The following is a 22,719-nucleotide window of genomic DNA, read 5'->3' as shown; positions in this document are numbered from 1 at the left end:
TTTTCCAATTTTCCTATTACAACGCACTTTAATGACGGCAAATGTACTTCGACGTGTGATCACGTAGTAGTCTCTGTATCAGCAGCTAAGTTCGGCATGCTTTCCCGCTCTGAACTCGCTCGCTGTGACGGCAGCATCTCGCATAGCGAACCGCGCCATACCCTCAAGAAAATTGAGCACTTGGCGATGCACACAACAGCTACCTAGGTGCGCGCACATTCCAAACTTTGGAATAACGAGTCGTCTTAATAAAAACTCGTCTTCGTGTCGAAGTGTCACTGTACGTAAATACGTAGTTTTTTCCCAATATTTAGCGTCGTAAACTGTAATGGAACAAAATATAAAGAAAACGATAAACCTTAGCCAATACTGTCTCCAAACGAGGTCAAGAGCAGAATATCGACCCCAGAACAGGCTGTAATGTTTAGGCACCTAGATTGTTCACGGCTAAACGCTGAGGCGTTTAACGCCTCTCCGCAGTGAGGCGTAAGGTCCTTAGCAGAGTTGCCAGATGCTACCGAGCAAGCAAGCAGATAGCCATCACGAAAGAAGCCCCAAAAAAGCGGCACGACTTTCGCGAAGAAGCACAAAAGAAGCAAAAAATTAATTATCTCATTCTTGAAAATATTTGAGAGAGAGAGAGAGAACAAGTTTATGAAAATGCCTGCAGAGACGATGAGGCTCCCTCCACGCAGGGAGGACGAGCTTTCATCGCGCTAATTATAATAGAAAATGCCACTCGAATACAAAGGGGAGTTGAAAAAATCACTTTAAATATTTTGTCCAGCGGAAATATCCGACACTATGAACGAAAGCACATATTTACGTTTTGACCTTGTCTCCAGGGTAGTCTCCAGTGGGCTGAATGCACGTTTCCCAGTGCATGATTAACGTTGCTTGTTGATTCCCCCACGTGTGTTTTTGGCTTCAACACACAAACACGATGTCATCGACAAACGCGCTATTAGTCAACGCTAAAAGCGCTACTGGTGAACGTGATGATCACTAAAATAACTATTTGCTGAAAAAATGCTAATAAGCTCTAAAAGCGCGACAAACGACTGGAAAATTCTGCACTCAACTCGGCGAAAAAAAGCCCAAATCCGCTTATTTTAAGCGGAACTGGCAACTGTGGTCCTTATATAGTGAGGCTATGATCGGCGCGCCGGTCACGGGGAGTCGGCAAGGTGCAAAACATGGTGCAAAATGCATGAAGATGGCACGCGACCGGTTATTCATCGGATGCGAAACAATGCGTTGCCATGCACTATATAGGCATGAGCTATTGTAAGTATAGGCAGTGACAACCTGTGAACAAAAGCTCCGTCCCCAGAACTAGAGAACTGTGCCGCGCCCGCCATTCACCAGTGCAAAAGCCGTGCGAGGTGTTCACAGTTTTGACCGTAAGTACTTTTTCACTGCTAACGCACACGGAGAGTACCAAGTTCGTCGTCCCTGCTTTGCATATTTGGCTCAGCAGTGACGCCTGAATCAAAGCTGAAATTGAACAGGAAGTTCAAATTGGACGGGACGCGTTCCGTTTTCGACCTAAAACCCGACGCGAACATGTAGATGAATAGGGAAATTACATGAAATACGCGAAAAGTGCTTGACGTCATGGAAACGAGAACATGCGATTGAATAGGGGCATCATTCAAATGCCTCCTGGGTGAAACAGTGAGGACCGTGAAAGAAGCTGATGTTTATTCTTAGTTGTAACCGACTATAGATATGCATAAACAGTTCTGTGATGAAATATTTGGCTACAACGCTATAGATGACAGGCTATCGGTACTGTGTGGGTGCCTTCGAAGGGCTAGTTTTATTTTAGTGCACCAATACCGGCCATTTATCCCGGCGGATCCGTTGCTCGTGGTACAATCCAACCGTGCGACCGGTGACGTCACACTGAAGGCCGGCGAACTCTGAGGCCGCCAGGAATGGGGTAATACGGCAGCCGCAAGTCATCACACGTCATGCGGACGTATGCGAGATCGTCCTTGCTGAAGTTCCTCGTGAAAAGCATCTCCCTGCCCGGGCTTCCCACAGTTGCTAGCAGGCCCAGGTACTTATCGATATCGCGCCTGGTGTACGGGTCCACGCCTTGTTCGATCGCCAGGCGCCGTCGCGTCACGCTCAAATCCAGGGCCTCCAGAGCGCTTCCGAGACACCTGAGACCAGGACGGACCAAAGGTCAGCGCGCGAAGAACACCTGCCCTACAGGCGAACTTGCGAAAGACACACGGGCGTTGCCACCTTGGGCTATTAAACTTGTTTTCTGTACATCGCGATATGAATTAATAAGGTCATGAAACGTCAAATGCATCAGCCCAATCGTTTTCATGCGTATGCGTCTACCGTAGCAGTGTTCGTTTAGTTGTTAAACATGCAAGGATGCAGCCCAATATGGCGGCACCGAAACGCATCCGTCTTTATGCAGCAGAAGCGAGCACGGCAGCAAGGACTAACCGGCTGAGGCTGCCAGTTTTCCTTGAGAACTTGAATGGCAATTTTGAAGATTTTATCTTTTTTTTCCTTTTGTTATTTGGCCTCGTCGGCTCAATAAGTTCTCAAAACATTTAACCATAGCGGAAGCGTAATTTATCTACATAAGCGAAATTGCCTGCATATCTTTACTTAGGGGCGCATTAAAGTGAATATGATGCCTCCAGACACTGGTTTAAGTCGCGTAAAACTTCACGAAAAGCCCGTTGTATTTTTGATGTGGCGTAATGAAGTTGCAGTGATAAATTTTTAGCAATATACTTACTAATTAAATAATTTCTTCAGGAACTATATCGAAGCATTTCATCGCGTTTTTTTCCTTCTTCTAAAGATGCACCCTCAGTGTTCACACACAAGAAAAGTGAACATCTTGTTCTAATTTTTCTTCAGACAGGACTATATGTGGGCATTACAGGGTTTTTAACTCCAGCACATCCCAAGCATTGTGGGAATCGATATCATGCATGCGAAGCAGTCAGTGAGTAGTTGCCTACGCCACATTTTTCGCTTTGAGCTAAGCGTTACGAGACAGATAACGTAAATAACGCAAAAACGCAGCATTGGCCGTAACCAATATTTCGCGGGCATTCAGAATCGGTTCACGCACACTAAGCGCCCAAACGAGTGCTCGTGGAGTGTGTACGCACCGTTGCACGCGCTTGTCTCGCGCCAGCTCCACGAAGTCGTCATCCTCGAGGAGCACGAGTTCGTTCATGACGTGCTCGGAGCGCGGCTTCAGGACGAAGGCGCGTCGCTGCATACGGGCCGCCTCCTCGTATTCGCCGAGCTCCCGCAGCCCCACAGCGCAGCGGTAGAGCGCCCTCGGGTCAGCCGGGTCCAGCCGCAGGACGGACCGGCAGCTCGCCACGGCCTGAACGAGCGCGCACGCTTACTTTACTAGTCATCATCAGCAGCAGCAGCATCCTGACTACGCGCACCGCATGCAGGGCAAATGCCTCTCCCATGTTTCAACAATCAACGCAGTCCTGTGCTTGCCGCGGCCAAATTATCCCCGCAAACTTCTTAACCTCATCTGCCCACCTAACTTTCTGCCTCACCCTCGCGCGCTTGCCTTCTCTTGGAATCCAGTCTGTTTACCAGCGGTAATCTTGCCATCGCGCTACATGCCTGTCTCATATCCATTTCTTCTTGATTTCGACTAAGATGTCCTTAACACCCGTTTATTCCCTGACCCACTCTGCTCTCTTCTTATCCCTTAACGTTACATCTATATCATTTTTCTTTCCTCCGCATGAATATTCCACGAGTCGCCGCCGTTATTCAAATGGTCCGCTGCATTCTCAAAATATGTTCCTTTTTATGGCCGGTGGACTCTATGTCAAGCGATGGCCGCGCCTTAATTGACATAATTCTTATTCGCAATACGCTGTCCAGCACAGGGACTAGAGGGACCGAGAAACACTTACAAAAAAGAGCGACGTCGCATCGGTACAGCACGATAAGTGTTTACGAAACAAAGGTTACCAAAGATTTCCTCAAGCCTCTATTCAACGCAAGATTTGGGCTAGTTAGTGGTAACTGAACTTATATATCTTGACATGAGCAAAGCAACAATCACGCTAGGAAGAAGCACGTAATCTCAGCGCCCGCCCTATTCACGTGTCTCCTGCTTGTTTGATTGTTGCTTTGCGCTTGTTGACAAGTGTAACCTCAAGCCACTGTCTTCTATCAAGTCCGTCATGCCCACCCCGGACACAGAACATTACATCACGAGGCTGCAGCCACAGAAAACACCGTTGCAATTTTTGTGCGAAGTCAGCATGAACTTAAAAGGACACTAATGTGAAACCGAGTAAATCAGGTTTTAATTATTTATTATTGAGAACTCTAGATTCTTTAATTTCGCCAGGTTATTATTATATGTGAAAATTTCAGAACCTGAACGTCAGTGCGACGTCATGCGTAGTTGTGGGAAGTTTTTTTTTTTTTTTTTTGAGGGGGGAATGGGAGGGGGAGGGCGTCATATCAGCTGAATAAAATTTTCACCAACGTGCCACCTTATCCCCGTCTCCCTCAAAATACAATGTAACTTAGCTTTACCACATTCCATACTGTCCCCCTTTTTTTTTCGCGCTGTTCTCGTCTAAGTATGGTTACAACGGCTCGGGAGTATCGCTGCAGTGAATGTAGTCTGTTCTAAAAGATGGGTTAAAGTCAGTATAAATCGCCTGACCTAGCGCAAACTCGACTGAAATGGCCCCACACGAGCGCAATCGCGCCGGAATTTTACACGGTCGGCTTTGATCGGCGTTACGTGTGGAGCGTGTCTCGAGCGTATAGGCCCGTTTGGTCGACTCGCGCCGTGCACCTGACAAACGCATGCTAACCTATACGTACCATCTTTGGATCGTGAATTTTCAATCCGCAATACGCCAGTTTGTGGTACAGCTTGATGAGGAGCCCACGCCTCTGGTTTCTCTGCTCGTCATCGGGTGGCTCCAGCGCAGACTCCAGTAGCTTCGCCGCATCAGCGTAGCCGCGATCTGCAGCCACGTAGTTTTTGGCGGCCAAGAATCTGTTGGCGTCACGGTACTTTAGGCAACAGACCTGCGGTAGTGTAAGATCGCCGAAGTGGATAAAAAGAACCTGATCGGCGGTGTGAGTCAATCACGAGGCGAGATCGACACTAGAAACCGGTCTCTGGAGCTTACGGCCCGAATGTATAACTAGAAGATATATTCAACAGGGGGTTTCGTTGGATATGCAGTATCCCTCGACATTCCGTCTTAACTGGACATTCTGTTTCGAATGGACAATCAGGCTAGAGTGGGCAATTAATCTCGTTGGACATTCCGTCTTGGTGTAATCTGGTGACCTTATAACGCAGTCCCTGTCACTGGGCACGGATTGCATTTTCGCAGCTACTGCCACAGTTTCAGGAAGGCCAATGTAAAATAATTATCATTTAGAGGGTGCCGCAGAATGATGCCCCTAAGAAGACATCGGGGAATCACAACTAGAGCTAGGGTGATGAGCGGATTGAGGCCTCCGCGAGACGCATCCTACCAACCATCCCGTTTCCCGAATTTGGCGTCCCCACTTCTTCATGTGTTGCCTGAGGCGGCACCAAATTTCCAAGTAACGGCACGCTGTTTACACTAACTATGCGTGAACAAATTCTTAGTCGGACGTTCTGTCTCGTTTAAGATCAAACCCGTTGATTAAGCTTCCAGTACAACCGGCGCTTGCAGTGGCACTTCAAGGAAGGTATGGCAAGCACATCGCCGCATTTTATTTGTGCCTTGAATGGAAGCAGAAAAATCAGGAAGGTTGCTAAATTAGAGTCATCGACGTAACGACATCATATTCTACGAAAATCGTTGCTTTAACCAAGGTTGTCAAGTATATATATATATATATATATATACCCTATCAAACCGCCGTGAGATTGACATATATACACCGATTGCTTGTCTTTATTGTCCTTACGTCATTGCTACCATTAAACTACCCGACTGCAGGATTGCGCAAAACCTATACACCCGCAAGTACACCATTAACTTGTATTATGTTCCTGCACATAGTGGCGTTAATGGTATCGAGATGGCCGATCTCGCCGCTTCTTCGGCAATTACAACAGGCTCCGCAAAAACGGTGAATCTTACCATTTCTCCTATTCTCCGAAAACTGTACACTTTTACAAAAAATACAATGACATTCCTACTGGCAACAAACAGGCACTCGTACCGAGTTATTTAAGTTGATTCCGAGTGTGCACAGCTTCCCAAATTGGTTTCCATAAATAAACATCTCACGCAGTTACTCACTGGCCATGGTCACTATCAATACTATTAATTTCGTTTTAATATTACCTCAACGAACTACTGTCAATATGACATGTGTGCAGACACTGACCATAACCTCAACGTCTGTACATTAACGCGTAGCATTGTTACGAACCTAACCAGTCAAAATTATCCAGACATACTACCATCTCATTACACCAGCATGTCAAAGAACTCGTAAAATCGGGCAGGGCTTCAACTTGCCTCACGTATTAAAACCTTCACAACAACAATTTCATCTCCGAACCCCGATGCGTCTTAGCATACAGTCACACCACATTCACTACACTCGCACGACTTTCCACTTTTAACATCCGCATGCTGCATGGCAATTGACTCGCACGTGTTTATGCAAACTGTGGCGAGGCTGTCCTCACGTGTCTGACATACTAAAAGAACTTGTTGTTGGGCTAGTTGGTAGATCATTTTCAAAACTTAATTAGAGCGCAACCACACGACACATTCACACACCCACACACCCAGTGCGTGGTTGATGTCTGGGTGTGTGGGTGTGTGGGTGTGTGAATGTGTCGTGTGGTTGCGCTCTAATTAAGTTTTGAAAATGTCTGACATACGCATGCTGGTCCAGACAATCGCGCTCACTTTCATCATTTACATTGTACCCCATGTAACTCATTTTTCTTTTTTTTCACTATTACTGGCATTCTCATTACTACTGCACTCTATTCCCTGCCTTCTGGACGAAACTTCGCAATCATTTTCCTTCCTTTCAAAAGTATTCATCACATTCAAATTTCTAAGTTTACAGTCATACAGGTTGACATCGGTCCCCTCAACACCGGCTCTTCGGCACCTGACGCTGCCCTACTTCCTCGGCATCAAGCCTTCACCTACCAGGCGTCTTTCAAGGTTCCGGAGACTATACTTCGCTTGTGTGTCGTCACCTTCTTACTCGTTTTGCCTCTATAAGAACAATAAACAATAGCCGATCGGGGTCAATGCCAGAACATCAAGTTGGTAGCAAAGCGAAATTTACTACAAATTTTTTCCTAATTGGAAGCGCATTCACTACTCAAAACATTTAATTCCCTTTTTCATGATTGGCATAGGGCTGTTACTTGGTTCTTTTTTGGTACAGGCGTTAACTGCTAGCTTCCGGAGTTTTTACGTTTTAAATGCGAAGCATTTCTTAGCGAACCTCAGGCACTTTGGCCGTTTCTATCTACGTATCTATCTACGTATCTATCTATCTATCTATCTATCTATCTATCTAGCCGCCTACGTCTGGGCGCTCTCCAGGTCGTCTCCATAATTTGTAGTATACCAAAATTGGCATAGCAGGGGACCAGTGCATGACGAACACGATCCACTGGTCATGACATGAATAACGCAAAATACCTGTCGCGTACGTCATGATACCCTTTCTCTTAGTCACGTGTGGCGCATACCCGCATACCAGAGTTCATGTTCTGCGGGTATGTGCCACAGGTGATACAGAGTCTCAACGAACACAGTAACCGTGAACACACACACATTGACACGCAAGGAAAGTTATAATAATAATGTTGGGGGTTTATGTCCCAAAACCACGATTTGATTATGAGAGACGCCGTAGCGGAGGGCTCCGGAAATTTTGACCATCTGGTATTCTATAACGTGTGCCGAGATCGCACAGTACACGGGCATCTAGCATTTTGCCTTCATCGAAATTCGACCGCCGATGCCGGGATCGAACTCGCGACCTTTCGGTCAGCAGCCGAGCACCGTAACCGTTACACCACCGCGGCAGACGCAAGGAAAGTGAGGAAGCTGAAGACAGAACGGCTCTGGAAGACGCTCAACTACCATCCACTCGTCCACGTGGACCACGTGGATTACGCAAAAACTGGGATCAATGCCTCCTACAATAAATCTGCCGAGAGAACCAGGCCTCTCATCATTATCGGCGACTTCAACATTGATTTACAAGACCCACCAATGCCTGGTCCTTATACTGCGTGAAAGACGGCTTGGATGTGGACAGAGCATCAAAAGACCTCGCTGCCTCGTCCAGGACAGGAAGCATCATAGATAATTTCATCGTAAGGGGCATCTAGGATTTCCACCAGGTGTACTATACCTCGCACTTTCCTGCACTTAGACCCCTCGTAGCCGCGATCATGCACGGATCCGAATAACAAGTCCGGCCCAGCTGCTGGGGCTCACTGATCACAGTGATGATGACCTTCTTTAAGAACTGTCAAGAACCCCTTTCACACGTGCACACGGGTTTGTGCGTGCGTACGTGTGTTCATTCTGCGTGCGCGCGCCCGCGTTCTCCGTCATAACGGACAAATATAAGCATAACTGCAACTGTGACTGTAACGTACGTGCAGCGCACCTGCGCGTGCCACTCGGCTGTGTATATATCAAGGGAAACTTTCCTGAATAAAGCTTAGTTGAAAGTAACGCCTGTCCTGCGTACCTGTGTTCCTTCTTTGTCTTGTTCGGATTCGCGCTATTCAGTATTGAAGAATATAAGCACTACATATCAGCTTACCGCGTCTGGTGTTGGTAACACCCATGTTGCTCTTGGCATCGTTACGCAACTGTCAACAACTGGTTATATAATGCATATGCAACTCTTCAAGACATGAGTGTGCGTATACCATTTATCTAGCGTCATTCCGTAACGTTTCGATCAATGTGAAAAATTACGCTAAAGTCACCATCCCGCACATGCTTCGCATAACATCGATTCCCACGGTACGTGGGATCTGCCGAATTTTTTTTAAATACAAAATTCGGCTTTCACTCCAAATTACTTCTGGGTACCCCTAACCCTCCTTTTTTTATTTTCATGATTGGCTTTAAACCCGTTGCAGCTTGGAGTGGTACGGGTTACCCTATTAATTTTATTTCTCTTTTTCGCACGGGGGACAAATTCAGCCATGATGGTCATGCTAGAGCTAAGACCTAAAGCGCGGACCCATTCGCATTTGAAAAATGAAATTGCAAAGTACAAATGCCATTATTTATAATATTTTGGTGGCGTCTCCTGGATGCCAGATGGAAAGCAGAAACGCCAGAACCATCCTCGTCAAGCTCCACTTAACTTTAAAAGGTCGCTTTGTTTCCGTAGGCTGCATCTGACAACCGTAAATTTGTAACACCAAGCAAGATGGTCGCTGCGGTCCGAAGTCTGACCACCAACAACGAAAACGCGGTGCACGAGAGTCAAAGCTACTCGCGTCAAAGGCTGTAGCCATGTTCTTGTATTAAGTAGTCGACGCCTGGAGCGGTATGCTGCATGTACTCAGCTTCTCACTACTCTACGTATTGTCTTTAAAAGCGTGTGAATGCGAGCCAATTGGTACGTATCCATCAATAAAAACAGCGCAAAGTAAACACGGACAAGGAACACACAGGACAAACGCCGAAGCACACAGGTAGCGGTGGTCCCGTGTGCTTCTTGTCCCGCGTTCACCTTGTGCTGTTTTTAACTATATGGATTGTCAACAAACTAGCGATGGCATGCTGAACGTCGAGTTCAGCTGTAGATTCCTTTTCCCACGCTCAGGAATTAGCGCTAACTTGTAACACCGCGCATGCATTGCATAATTATCACCTTTTCTACGCCTCATGAAAAGGGTGCTCTGCCTAACAACCGACGCCATACAAAGAGAGAGATAGAGTAAACTGTCGACGTATACCTTAAACAGTTTGCTGAAGGGCAGTTTGGAGCACTCCTCGCTGCTCATGGCGCCGTCGTCGTGGGTCTCGACGTACTCCAGTAAGGTTAGCTCGAAATAGAGAACGGCACTGGGCGGGATGCGATTGCCGCAGCCCACGTCCCCGTATCCGTATTCCGGAGTAACCCGCACCTGGCATTCCTCCCCCACTCGCATGCTGCGCAGCGCGATCCGCAGTCCTGGAACACCCGCATCCTTGATGCTGCGTTGCGGAAAAAATCCTTGTTTACTACGAGTATAAATGTTTGGAACGACATAAAACTGGGCAAGGACGCTACAGAAGATAACCAGACACGTGTACTTCTTTTCGTTGTGTGCAGTTTTCTCGCGCCCCTCAGTCATCACAGACACGTAATGTCCGACTATCAACTGAAAAGGCCGCGTCGTGGCAGAAAAGATCGACATAAAACTTACCTGCGCATGCTCTGAAATGGCAGCGCCACCATTTAATGTCACAGGTACCAACCTACACAATAACCGTTTGGAACTGGCAGTGAGTCGGCCTGACCCTTTAGCAATTGCGTTTTAGTGACGCGGCAACAGTTATCGTATACTCGTGCGGTGGCCGAACCGTGTGGTACGTGCGCATAATTGACACGGGTAGACGACTCAAGCCTCAAAAATGCTACGTCACCATGCGTTTCGGCCACCGCACGTGTATGCAACCGTTGGCCCGTCACTAGTGAAGCTGCTAAAGTGATAGTCCCCTTCACTGTACTGCGTGCCAAAGGCGTTCCTTTATGCAACGTCATCGCACATTCTCTCCCATTTATATACGATCCCGCAAGACGCGTTTCCTCGTTCTGATGTCTATAAAATTCTGCGCAGTCATCGAACGCACGCCGTAACAAATAGAAGTTTCGTGAGCCAGCCTTTGATTATCTCGCACAAAGGAGAAATGTCAACTTCAAACAGTAGACCCGCACGCGCGAAGATTGACAGCTGACAGTGCCATTCCTGAGCATGGACAGGTAAGCTCTGTGTTGGCCAAAACTTTGAATAGGCGCCGAGAATGGCGAAAATATGACGTTTAGGCACCTCACGGTAGCCTTGTTAGCAGTCTTCAAGATTGTGAACAGGGCTCCTGCGGTGCGGCAGAAAGGTTATTAGATATATTTTTCACCTTGGTCGGTGCCTATATTTTAAGTTTCTCCCGATGTTTCATCCCGACCAGACCATACTTCGGCAGACCCTCAACTTCATACGCTTTGTGACTGCCTTCTCTTCTGCCGCAGTGCGACATTTCAGTGGATAGCCTGCGTTTGCGTTATCAGGGTCTTTTCTTCTTTGTGTGCGTTTGTAGCAGTTTCTTTATGGGCACGATATATACTTAAGAGTTTTTTTTGGTATGCAAGTTTTGCAGATTTTTTTCATGTATCGCAACTAGCCCTTTGTATTTGTCTTCGCGTTTGTCTAGCCCACGAGAACTCTTCTTGAGCCAACTTGTTGATCCCTTATATTTTACGGTGAAACTGCAAGTGACTCTCGAGTTGGTCGAGATTTTTCGTGGCGCCTCGCGTCTTTTTCAACAACAACAACAACAACAACAACAACAACAACAACAACAACAACAACAACAACAACAACAACAACACCCAAAGCGAGCTGATTCCGTCGATAGTGCGAAAAGTGGCTGACGCACAGAGGAAGTGAAAAAATTTCAAGCACTGCGCTCACAATAATAATAATAATAATAATAATAATAATAATAATAATAATAATAATAATAATAATAATAATAATAATAATAATAATAATAATAATAAGAAGAAGAAGAAGAAGAAGAAGAAGAAGATTAAAATTTTCACCCCATTCATGCAGGAATCTGTCTTGGAGGAGCCCACAGACACCTCGATACAATACAGTCTGCAGAGGCCATGAGAGCAACGGCACATAAAAGTTACGTAGAAACGTATACGACACAGCAAATCTAAGAAAAATAGGGCACGTATTACGAAAAACCGTAGCACATCTTTCAGAAATGGGCAGTGCAGTGAGAATAAAATAATGATCAACAAAATCTAGCACCTGCTGTTCCCTCAACTTCACAGGCGTGAACACCAGAAAATGTTCACGCCAATTTCCTTCTGCGTATTACACTGTCGGGAATATGTGGGCCAATTTGAATAATCTGATTTACGGGTTACCACTTTCCATGTTACCACTTCCGTGTGTTTAACGGTGTAATATCTTGCTGTAGATGAGAAAGATGACGTAGAAAACATTTTGTAGAACAGTGCCGTACGCTGCTATGCGCGCACTGAAAAGCGTGCAATTGTCTGGAAACACTCACTCGCAGCGGAACGGCGTGTTGCGCATCGTGGAGGAGTCGACGCGCTCCGTGCAACTTGACTGGACGTAAGTGGTGCAATGGAAAGCGACCGTTGCGTGGCGAGGTACACGATGGCCGGATCCGTGCACGGTGATCTGCGGCAAAATTGCACGTGCCTCATGTAGGTTGAGCGTAGATTCAGGGCCACATTTTTGGAACTTTACATATATATAGTAGGTTATAACCTAAGATTAAATACAAGCTCAGCCCACAAAATCTCTGCGCGCTTGTCAACCAACCATCGTGCAGTCTGGCTTCATTTAGAAAGTACTTTTTCGGTGCTAAATAAATGCTGCGCATATCGAAGACTAAAGGTTCGTCGTTCCCAAAATATGACCTTTCGCTAAGTAGAGTTATCAGAATCTCCCATGATTTGCCAGGACAGTTAAGTTTTCGACTGAAAACCAGCTACACGAACCATGTGCCACTATGGGTACACCAACTACATGAATGGAGCGAAAAGTGCTTGACGTCACGGAAGTAACCAAATCTGATTGGATGGAACATTTACGCAGATTCTCTCTGAGCGGTGCAGTGATGGCTGTGGGTGGAACTTGTATTCATTATTAGGTTGTAACCCACTATAGCGTCTCGGCATAATGCGAAGGACTTGGCGTACGCAAACCTACTAACTCTGCGTTCTACCGTGAACAGGCTTGGCACCTGTTGTACTCCCAGCGGTCAGGGTGCACTAAGGATTCTTTATTTTCTTATTATTACGCTATGATGCCGAATCTGAAACTCCCTATTTTTGACGAGAAAAGTGACTGCTAAAGAAACGCGAGACTGGCGTGCCACCGCCTGTCTGCCGGTTGCGTTGTTAAATTATTTAAAGATACCTCCCACGCCTCGTGGGAGAACTGTAATAGAATTGTTGGGGCTTAAATAACCACGATATGATTATGAGGGACGCCGTAGTCCGGAAATTTCGGCCACCTGGGGTTCTTGAACGTGCACCTAAATCTAAGTACACGGGCCTCAAGCAATAGCGCCTCCATCGAAAATGCGGCCGGGATTCGATCCCGCGACCTTCGGGTCAGCAGTCAAGCACCGTAACCACTAGACCACCGTGGTGGGTGGGAGGCGTTGTGTAAGGGGGTTAATGCAAAAAAAAAAGATACATGCGTTGCAAACGCGGTGTAAGCGAAACAGTTTTTCATGCATCGTAGTTGCAAATGAACTGCGTTGTTACAGCGTCACCTCGGTGGTCTGTTTAATCGTCATGCAGATATAAGAGGGAAGGGAACCAAGGAAGAGAGCAGTACCAAGGCAAACACTACATCCTGCATTCTAACGTGGAATGCAACAGTGAATGTCATTTTACATGCTACGATTTCCATCGCATGCGATCATAGCCGTTCTCGCCACAGGGTGTACGTCTGCGACCGCTAGGTTGGTCAGTCAACACGTCCCACCGAAAGGCGACATTGTGGGACGAACAGCACAGCAGACTTGCGCGAACTTACAAAAGCACAGTTTATTTCGAGCAGCTGCAATGCTAATTTCAGTTGGGTAGAACGTTCGAGTGCCTGCCGATCTTTTTTCCTCTTTCACAAAGACAGTAACTCTTCCATCCACATTTTACACGATGGTAATAATAGACGTAATGTACCCAGCACACCCCGTCGGATAAGATTGGCCTCCCGATTTGCAGTAGTTAATTGTCCCTTAAAAAAGGTATACATCCTTCGCAGTTTGTAAAACACATCAACCCTGAGGAGGCTAGCGTGATTTCTCTGTAGATGCATTCGCATTAAGACATAGTTCAATGTTCTTATATCCACCAAAAACAGAATTTTCCTTTTTATGCTGAGTAGTAATTGAAAATGTTTCGTGCCTTCCAAATAAGCAGACGCTGTTATACGTCTGTTATTATGCGGCTGGATCGCTCAGCGTCTAGTTGCTTTCGTTTTTTCATTTGCAGCCCGTGGCGACGCGGTCACGCGAACGCTCGCGCTCGGCCAGCACCCTCTACCGGTTGGCTCGGCTCGCACGAGCATTTGCAACGACAAAACCCGACCACGAGACGCGCGGATTGACACATTTTGCTGGCCGAACTTCTTGCACAGCCTTCACAGCATTGCACCTGATTTGTGCAACTGAGTATAACGATGCCCTGGTTCGCTCACGTATTTAAGTAATATACTTTTAAGGCTGTAATTAGACATCCCAATTTGAACTTAATTTACATATTACCCAATACTTGCCCCTTAAAACTGACTCAAGAAGGCGTCTCGATCAGTTAGAAAAAGGTGCGAAGACCGGCCGCTAGGCTACCGCAAATGGTGGCGTTGTCCGATCTACCACAACCACGTACCACAACGTTCGAACGCGTACGACGGCGATAAGTCTGGCGTCGGACCAGAGGCCAGACGCGCGTTCCAGGTCGGTAATATGGCACGCAAAGTAGTTATATGCGACCGCGTCTTGTGTTCCTTGTCCTTGTCTTAGAATTTGCGCCAATCAATTAAACTTCAGCTGCGTTACAACTAGCCCGACAGCAGACGCTACTAAGGTATATGGATATGTAGAACATAAAAATGCTGATATCAAGACATATACGCCGACTAGAGGGCACCGTTAATGCGTGGCGTTATTCGCAGTTACTGCCGGCCTGATATTTGTGCGTCCAGTCAATCAGTAGATCAATAAATCCATAGCTGCACGGACATGAAGTTGAAGATGGCATAATCATAATGCGACATTCACTCAGCAGGCATTTAGTTGGACGTCCGCTGCAGCTTTGCGGACGCAGACGGTCATTGAGTTTTAGTATAGCGTTCGGATAGGGTTAGCATCGTTGGGGTATGCGTTAGCGTTTGTCACTGCGCATGCGTCGTATGCTAACCCCTTGGGCACGCACGTTATATAGTCCGAAAATATAGCGTACGTATACCCAAGGAACGCTAACGCGACGAACCCTATAAAAATGAGAATGGGAAGGCACAGCGTAACTGAGACAATAGGCAGTTTTAGAATAGCGTACGCTAAGTTAGCGTTTGCGGCCCGCTATTTCCGTCACTTAACGGGAGCCCGCAAGCGGTTAGCGTACGACGCATGCGCAGTTGCGCGAAAAGCCAACGCAAGGCCGCAAACGCTAACGCTAACTTAGCGTACGCTATTCTAAAACTGCCTAATGAACAAGAGCACGCAACACACGCGAGCGCTGACCGGCCGCTAGGCTACCGCACATGGCAAACCCTACAAACTGAACACCACGCATGCCCTGCGTCGCACTGTCATGCGCCGTGTGGTGACTCGATGCCAGCGTTCCATCACTCGTGTCGACGCACGTCGGGACGCGCTAAACTGGCAACAGCACACTACGTGCCATGCTACGCGCGCACACTTGTGTCTGCGTGCACTGATCTGACAATGGCGGCGCAGTCAATGGGTGCAGCCAAGGTATAGCCAAGGAGCCGTTGGTTAAACGATGGGTATCAACCACAGTGAGCCTATTCTAATTCACTATAGGCACCGTACAGTCGAGTTTTCCAGTGCGACTGCAGCGCCAGAACGCACAGCCTAGCGGATAAAAAAGGCAATAATGAGACGGGGTCGGTTAAAACAGAACGCGATGCGCGCGTTTCCCTCCCTGCAAGAGTGGGCGGATTGCAACCGGGCTACACGGGGGACGCGTGCACGCGTCTCTGTGTTCTGCGTGCCCCGAACGGCCAATGTCAGCGAACTTGGGACGGGCCAGTGCGAGCAACGCAGCTCCCTCTGGTCAGTGGACGGTGCCTATAGTGTCAATATCTTCACCCCGCGAGGCGGCGGTGGCATCGAGACACCCTAATGCGTCGTTCGCGTAACAGCTTGCGTGCGTCCCAAGAACACGAAGTTTTTCCCCAAGCCTTGAGTTATGGCTCCCTACAACGGCTCTAGATGAACGCCGAGAGCTCATTAATCGAATTAAGACTGTGCGAAACCCACCTTTTTCTTCACTCCGCCATCCTCGGTGACGTTTTGCATGCCAGTGGTCGATATGTGGAAAATCCTCCGCTGGCTCGGAGGCTGTGTACGGCAGTCCATCATGGCTCGCGAGTGTCGAAGATTCGAACGCCGAATGCGTGCAGATGTGTCCTGGTTCTGGCTCGAGCATCCGCGCGCACACGCACGAGCCAACGCTGCCAACGCCACCAACGTGACACCCTTGATGATGATGATGATGATGAAGGGAAAAAACAACGGTGAAAGATATGAGAAGTCAAAGAACGACATGGGACCTGAACTGTATTATCCATAATTATAATTTAAATACAAATCTGGATAGTGTAATGAGTTGTGATTTGTAATAACAGAAGTGTAGCATGAACATTACGCTTACTACCCCAAAATTTCGATACGTGTAGGCGTGGCCTCTGCGATGAGCTCCGGGAACGCGCCGAGCTAATCATGAATGCCACGGTGTAGGTACAATAGAAGACAAAAAACAGGCCGGTATTGCGAACAAGTTTCAAATGTTTTCCTGTTTTCTTTAGCGAAACAGAAAGCTTAGCGGACGAAGTGTCTAATCAAGGAATATAAACTCGGGAAACGCCGTGAAACAATTTTCATCACACTTTTACGATCTGCAGCGCCAGAAAGTCGTCACGCAGCACACACCGCAAACATCGATAGGTGAGCGCGATAGCGATTTGGGTTCATGCTCTGCGGTTTGCTGCGCATGCGTGTACTCTGCGCGCATTCGCCGCGGCTCGACAGGTTCCACTTGTTGCCGCGAAGGCAGCGTTGCTTTTCATCGTCAACTCTATAGTGTACTAGAACAATATAGTCAACTCTGTCAGCGCCTCCTCTAGACTCTGTTAACGGCGGGGCTGTTTAAGCTCACCGTTCTGCCGTTTCGCTGTAACAAAAACTGCCCCGCCACGGTGGTTATGGCGCTCGACTGCTGACTCGAAGGTCGCGGGATCGAATCCCGGCAGTGACGGCTGCATTTTCGATGGAGGCGAAAATGTTTCAGGCCCGTGTACTTTAGGTGCACGTTAAAGAACCCCAGGTGATCGAAATTTCCGGAGCCCCCCACTACGGCGTCCCTCATATTCATATCGTGGTTTTGGGACGTTATACACAAGATATTATATATTATAACAAAAACTTTCATAATCACGAACGGCCTCTACCTTTGCAGCTCGTGCAATGCAACAACTCGGCCGGCGCGCGATCGCTTCGTCCTCTTCTTCATCTTCTCTCCCCGAACACTTGAGCCCGGAGCGCGCTCTCCCGCTGCGCCAATTTGTACGGCGTGGGATTCAGTAACTCGGACGGGCGAGAGAACGTGTACAGAGTGAAAGAAAGAGAGAGAAAGAAAGAGAGAGAGAAAGAAAAGAGAGAGAGAGAGAAATACAGAGAGAGAGAGAGAGGGGGAGGGAGATAGAGACAAGAAAGACATAAAAAAAAGAAAGAAAAATAAAGAGAAACAACAAAGACCGGCCAGCTCCGCTGTTCCTTCAGACTTGGCAGCACTATTGCGAAGCTGCCTTAATATTCTTCACTTCGGAGTAAGCATAGAATAAAGCGGGGATGCCTAATAACGTAGGGACCGTAACTTCAAGCACGAATTGTGGTGCGCCTAAACAACAGCACTAGCACAAACAGTTGGGCGAGTTGGTGCAAATTCATATTTGAAAAAAGCGCGAAAAAACCACAACACACAGGCACGAAAGAGACAGGACGACGCGACAAAACGAGCGCGTCGTCCTGTCTCCTTCGTGCCCGTGTGTTGTGTTTTTTTCGCGCTTTTTTCAAACAGAAACGACAGCAGACTACGTAAGCATTCCGAACGACTCAATCGCGCTGTACCAAGGCTCGTCGCCAGGTGACGCCACATGCCGGTTTTTGTGACTTTGGAACGCGGTTTAGAAATACAAGTCGTATACAGAGAGAGAGAGATAGAGAGAGAGAAATAATAATAAAATGAGAGAACTGCAGGGAGGTCAACCAGAATTCTAGCATCCGGTTTGCTACCCTACACTAAGGGGAGGGGGAAAGGAAAAGAAAGATGGAAAACGGAGAGAAGAGCAGACGCGCGATAAAAAAAAAAGATATAGACAAAAGGAAGGTGTAGAGCGGGAGTACCAAAGCCTATTAATAGGTCACTGGCCCGCAAAACGTTCAGTAAGGCCTTAATTGATTTCCGGTGTGAAGACAGGTCGAGTCGGCATTCTAGCACTGACTGTCCCGACAGGGGTCTACATGCAGTTGCCCGCGATATTTCCCTCCGGGCGGCCCGGCGTGGTGAAACGACCAGTTCAAGGTGGGGGGATCCCTTGCTGTGTTACGGAGACATTCTCCGTCATTATAGAAGCATTCGCTGCACTCACCTTGCGCCACCACCATCCTTCTCGAGAGAGGAAGCAGCGGCACTACGTCAGTTGCAAACCGACACTTTTCCTAATCTTGTTTCTCTGAACAAATCCTGGCCACACTGTTATGCCGACAATTGTCCGGGCTACAGTGGCTAGAATAGGGAAGTGTGAAGACCGCGCCGCCTGCGCTGACGCTCTCCACAGATGCCTCGACCGGCGCTGGTTGTAGCTTACACGTCGCTCGCTCGGCTCGCTGCAGCGAAGCTGCCATGTCAAGGCTGATTTGTGGCTCATATGGTTTTGTTTGCGCCGTAAATTTTTATTAGTGTCTCTACTATAATGCAGGGCGTAAGTGCCTCATAAAGAAATGAAATTTGCGGCAGATATTATCAAACATTATCACCGTATGGTATGACCGTACGCACAGTATCATAAGTGAAGCTTTACATCGTTCGCAAAGCCAGCTAAGCTTGCCACTGCTTGCTATCGTTCCTTGATGCTGCGAAATGTAACTGATTAGCATTTTGGGGGGATTGCCATATCACAAGGTTATAAGCAACCTCAAGAAGCACGAAAAAAAATGCTACTATGACATTGATATCAATTTTCTTCATGTTACAGTATACCTAACATTTTGCATAAGATAGTTTTCAAGAACTTAAGTATTCTTGCGTACTCACAGTGGAAATATTTTTCAATTAACAACTGCACAGAAAATCGGAGAGCATTTTAGTCTTCTTACACATTTTATTTAAAGTTGGGGGAATCAAAGTAGGGAAGAAAGCTAGCACATTACAGGGTGATGCACATAACATCGCCCTTCGAAACTTGAAGTGCTTTGATCTTTCTCTTGCAGAACTTCTCTGTTTGTTTAGAGATTTCGTGAAGAAGTGAAGCCGTGTGAGAACAAAAAACTTGATTATGTTGCTCGTCAGATCTTGCTTGTGCGCGTCGAACACTATACAGATGGTACGGTCTGCATTGAGTTAAAAAGTTCAACTAAAGTGTCCCTTTCAGGGGCGTAGCCAAGGGGGGGGGGTTCACCCCCCCCCCCCCGAAATTTTTCAGTTTTGCTTGCGTATATAGGCACGCACATATACAAACGCACGCACGAACATACATAAAGTATGGTTGAACCCCCCCGCCACGAAAAAAATTTCTGGCTACGCCCCTGGTCCCTTTAGAGCTTATTATAACTGAACCACGATGTGAATGTGTCCTCCAGTGCCTCCACAAATGAAAATAGTTCAGGTGACAGGTACAAAAGCCCTCCAACATCACAGAATGCTGTGAATGACGCAAGATCCTTTTCTGCGTTCTCGAGGGATTTGAGCACCTGCTCAAAACAGTCCTGGCATTTCGTTGCCATAAGTTTCCTCCGTGCCACATAGCCGGCCAAAGAGTACACCAATCTTCCGTCACTGACTTGCACAGGATACACATGGTCAGAAAGGAGAGTCGATGCCTGTAGTACACTTGAATCTTCGTCCAGCTTTCCAGTGTCCAGTAAATTGTCAACATGGATGGCCACCTCATCAGTCCCAACTAATGACGTAAGTGTGTCACCTGCACAGTTGCCCGTGTCTGGTGCTTTTACCAAATTGCAAAAGCTAAGGGAATTCACGGCAGTAAGGAACTGGGTCGATGTGGGATGATCATTGCACCCGGATAACTGACGAATCATCCTGAATAGCTTTTCGATTGGATCTCGGGAATTGGAACGGCAGCATTCTTTTCCAAAGGCTCGTCTCCTCTTGGTATATTACGCTGCCACTGCTGGAACAAATGGTCGTCTTCGGGACTCCAAACAATGAAAGCTTCTGCTTGCACGTTTTGTACCCAGTTGAGCATCTGGGCACAAAACAGTGGCTCTGACGTCTGCTCATGGCACACACTCCGCAAAAGACATAACGTAAACACGACAAGGCTGTCCGACCAGCAAATGTAGCACGAAAGAACAGCGTAAACAGGCAAAATAATCACGTCTAACCGGCGAGTTCCAGCATTGAACAACGTGCGCAGCCTGAGAGCCTGACGTGTATACGACAGCGCGCGCCACCTAGCGGAAACATCGCAAGGCGGCGTCACTACCTCCCATTGCAGCCGCTTGGCGGTGATCACACTTCTAGTATTCTAGCCACTGTATCCGCGGCTGCGGCATGTCACCCTCCATCTTCCACGTCACTATCGAGTGCACGGCAAAGCTTTTCCCTCCATTCCCACCCCTCCTCTGCCCACTACGTAAAAAAGAGCTGCGGGATGACGCCCTCCGCGACGGACCTCCCGAGGTCCTGCGAGCCATCATACAACGGTCTCAACACGTCGCCGGAGTCGTCCTATGGACCCCGGACTAGGGGTTTCTCCCATGCTTTTTGTTCTACTTACGCAATAAAGATGTTTTCTCTCTGTCGTCAAGGCGGACCAACACAGCAGCTAGCGGCAGTCTGTGCGCGCTGTAGCGAGGGCCGCAACAAACGAGAAAAGTCGTATTGAATTCGTGAAAGGAATGCTTCATTATATCACTATAGTTCACTCTTTCCACTCCCACCAATGTCTTGTGACACGATCTGGCCGACGCCACTGCCGGAGCCGATCACGGAGGCTACGTTCTAGCATTAATTTTCTCTCCATCGAAATCATAGAGTTTCATACAATACCTTAGAGAGGAAACTGGCGCTGCGATCGTTCAACCACCATGGGAATGATGGGAAGTACAGGCTTCGGATTGGATAGCGTTAGCTAGCGCACTGTCTACGGATCTTTTTCTACAGTTTCAGTTTCGTTCTTCGCGAGGCGTGGGTAGTGTGGCGCGTTGCAAAGCAATCAAGCAGTGCCTTTGTTGCTCATAGAGGCTGAAGACAGCTAGGTTTCTTCGTTTGCTGCCCCGTTGCAGCTTTACAGGTTGTATTCGACAGTTTTATCAGAGCGTCGTGCACTCACCGCTGCGCATAGATGTAGCGTCCCATGCCAGTGCAGGAAATTGCATAGAGTTCACGTTCTGTGATTAGCGCTACTTGTCAAAACTCTTTCAAATCGACTGCAAAACGACGGCAAAGCTAAGTAGGCGCACCGTCACGCACTTCACAACAAAACGAGAGACGCGTTGGAGGCAGGCCATAGAGTTTTAGGGGCGAAGCTCCTTAAGGCGGCACCCGTTCGTCCCTCGTAGTCGTAGTCGTAGTCGTAGTAGTCGTAGTGCGTAACCAGTCTTACGCTTTGACCTCCAAGGGGGTGCCGGTGGGAGATTTTACCTGTGCGTTGTTGAACAATAAAAAATTCGCAGCGTGCGCGTTAACTAAAAGCCGAATTCTTCTGTCTCTCATTCCCCATTAGCAGCCATTGGCATGTTCCAGTAGGAAACGTTAGTAGAAGTAGAAGTCTAAGTGTTAGCTAAAAGCCGACTTCTTCTGTCTCTCATTCCCATTAGCAGCCATTGTTTACCTCCAAGGTAGTGCCTGGTGAGATTTCTCCTGTGCGTGATTAAACAATAAAAATTTTGTTCAAAACGCCGTTGATTGATTGATGAAATAAACCAACGAAAGACGCCAGATGTTTTGTAAAAGCAAAACGAAAGAACGCCAGATGTTTCTAAAGCAAAACGAAAAGACGCCAGCTGCTTAACGAAAGACGCCAGATGTTTTCTAAAGCAATGGTTTTCTAAATAATGAAAATTCACAGTGTACATGTAAAATTAAAGTGAGCTGCAAGTCGTAATAACTCATCGAACCTTTAGTATAAACGCGCCCGATCTCACGTCGGTGATGATGTACTGGGCAGAATTCACGGAAGATTCACGGTTTACCGATGAACCTCCGCAGCTTCGCCCTCTCATCATCATTCACTCCGTGAATATGCTGTTTGGTTTTTTCTATGGGCAGGCCACTTGAACAGACGCATATGGCATCGCGGCAGATGACACGTTAAGTATTTCTCACTCAATACTTTACTGTTATTTCCATAAAAAGATAATGCGTACTTTCGAGGGAAAGACAAGCGCGTTTGTTTCAAGTGTTGTAACGAAAATAATTCATTATTTTATGATGCCAAATCTGGAACACAATCGCAGAGCAATGCAT

The 22,719-nt window shown here is 47.4% G+C and overlaps 1 protein-coding gene across 1 annotated transcript; it reads right to left on the bottom strand.

Moving 5' to 3' along the window:
- Positions 1–1,807: 1,807 nt before the first annotated feature.
- Positions 1,808–16,461, bottom strand: LOC119392762 (inactive peptidyl-prolyl cis-trans isomerase FKBP6). Its single transcript, XM_037659719.2, has 6 exons — positions 16,269–16,461; positions 12,297–12,430; positions 9,965–10,205; positions 4,864–5,073; positions 3,153–3,376; positions 1,808–2,171 (listed from the first exon to the last, which is right to left on the bottom strand). Exons 1-6 carry the CDS (start codon positions 16,368–16,370, stop codon positions 1,904–1,906), a joined length of 1,179 nt encoding a protein of 392 aa, XP_037515647.1. The 5' UTR covers positions 16,371–16,461; the 3' UTR covers positions 1,808–1,903.
- Positions 16,462–22,719: the final 6,258 nt, after the last annotated feature.

The sequence above is a fragment of the Rhipicephalus sanguineus genome, chromosome 5, assembly GCF_013339695.2.
Source record: "Rhipicephalus sanguineus isolate Rsan-2018 chromosome 5, BIME_Rsan_1.4, whole genome shotgun sequence".
In the NCBI taxonomy this organism is placed as follows: Eukaryota; Metazoa; Arthropoda; class Arachnida; order Ixodida; family Ixodidae; genus Rhipicephalus; species Rhipicephalus sanguineus.
The sequence above is the reverse complement of the archived record's forward strand: the minus strand, read 5'-3'. Positions and strand labels throughout refer to the sequence as shown.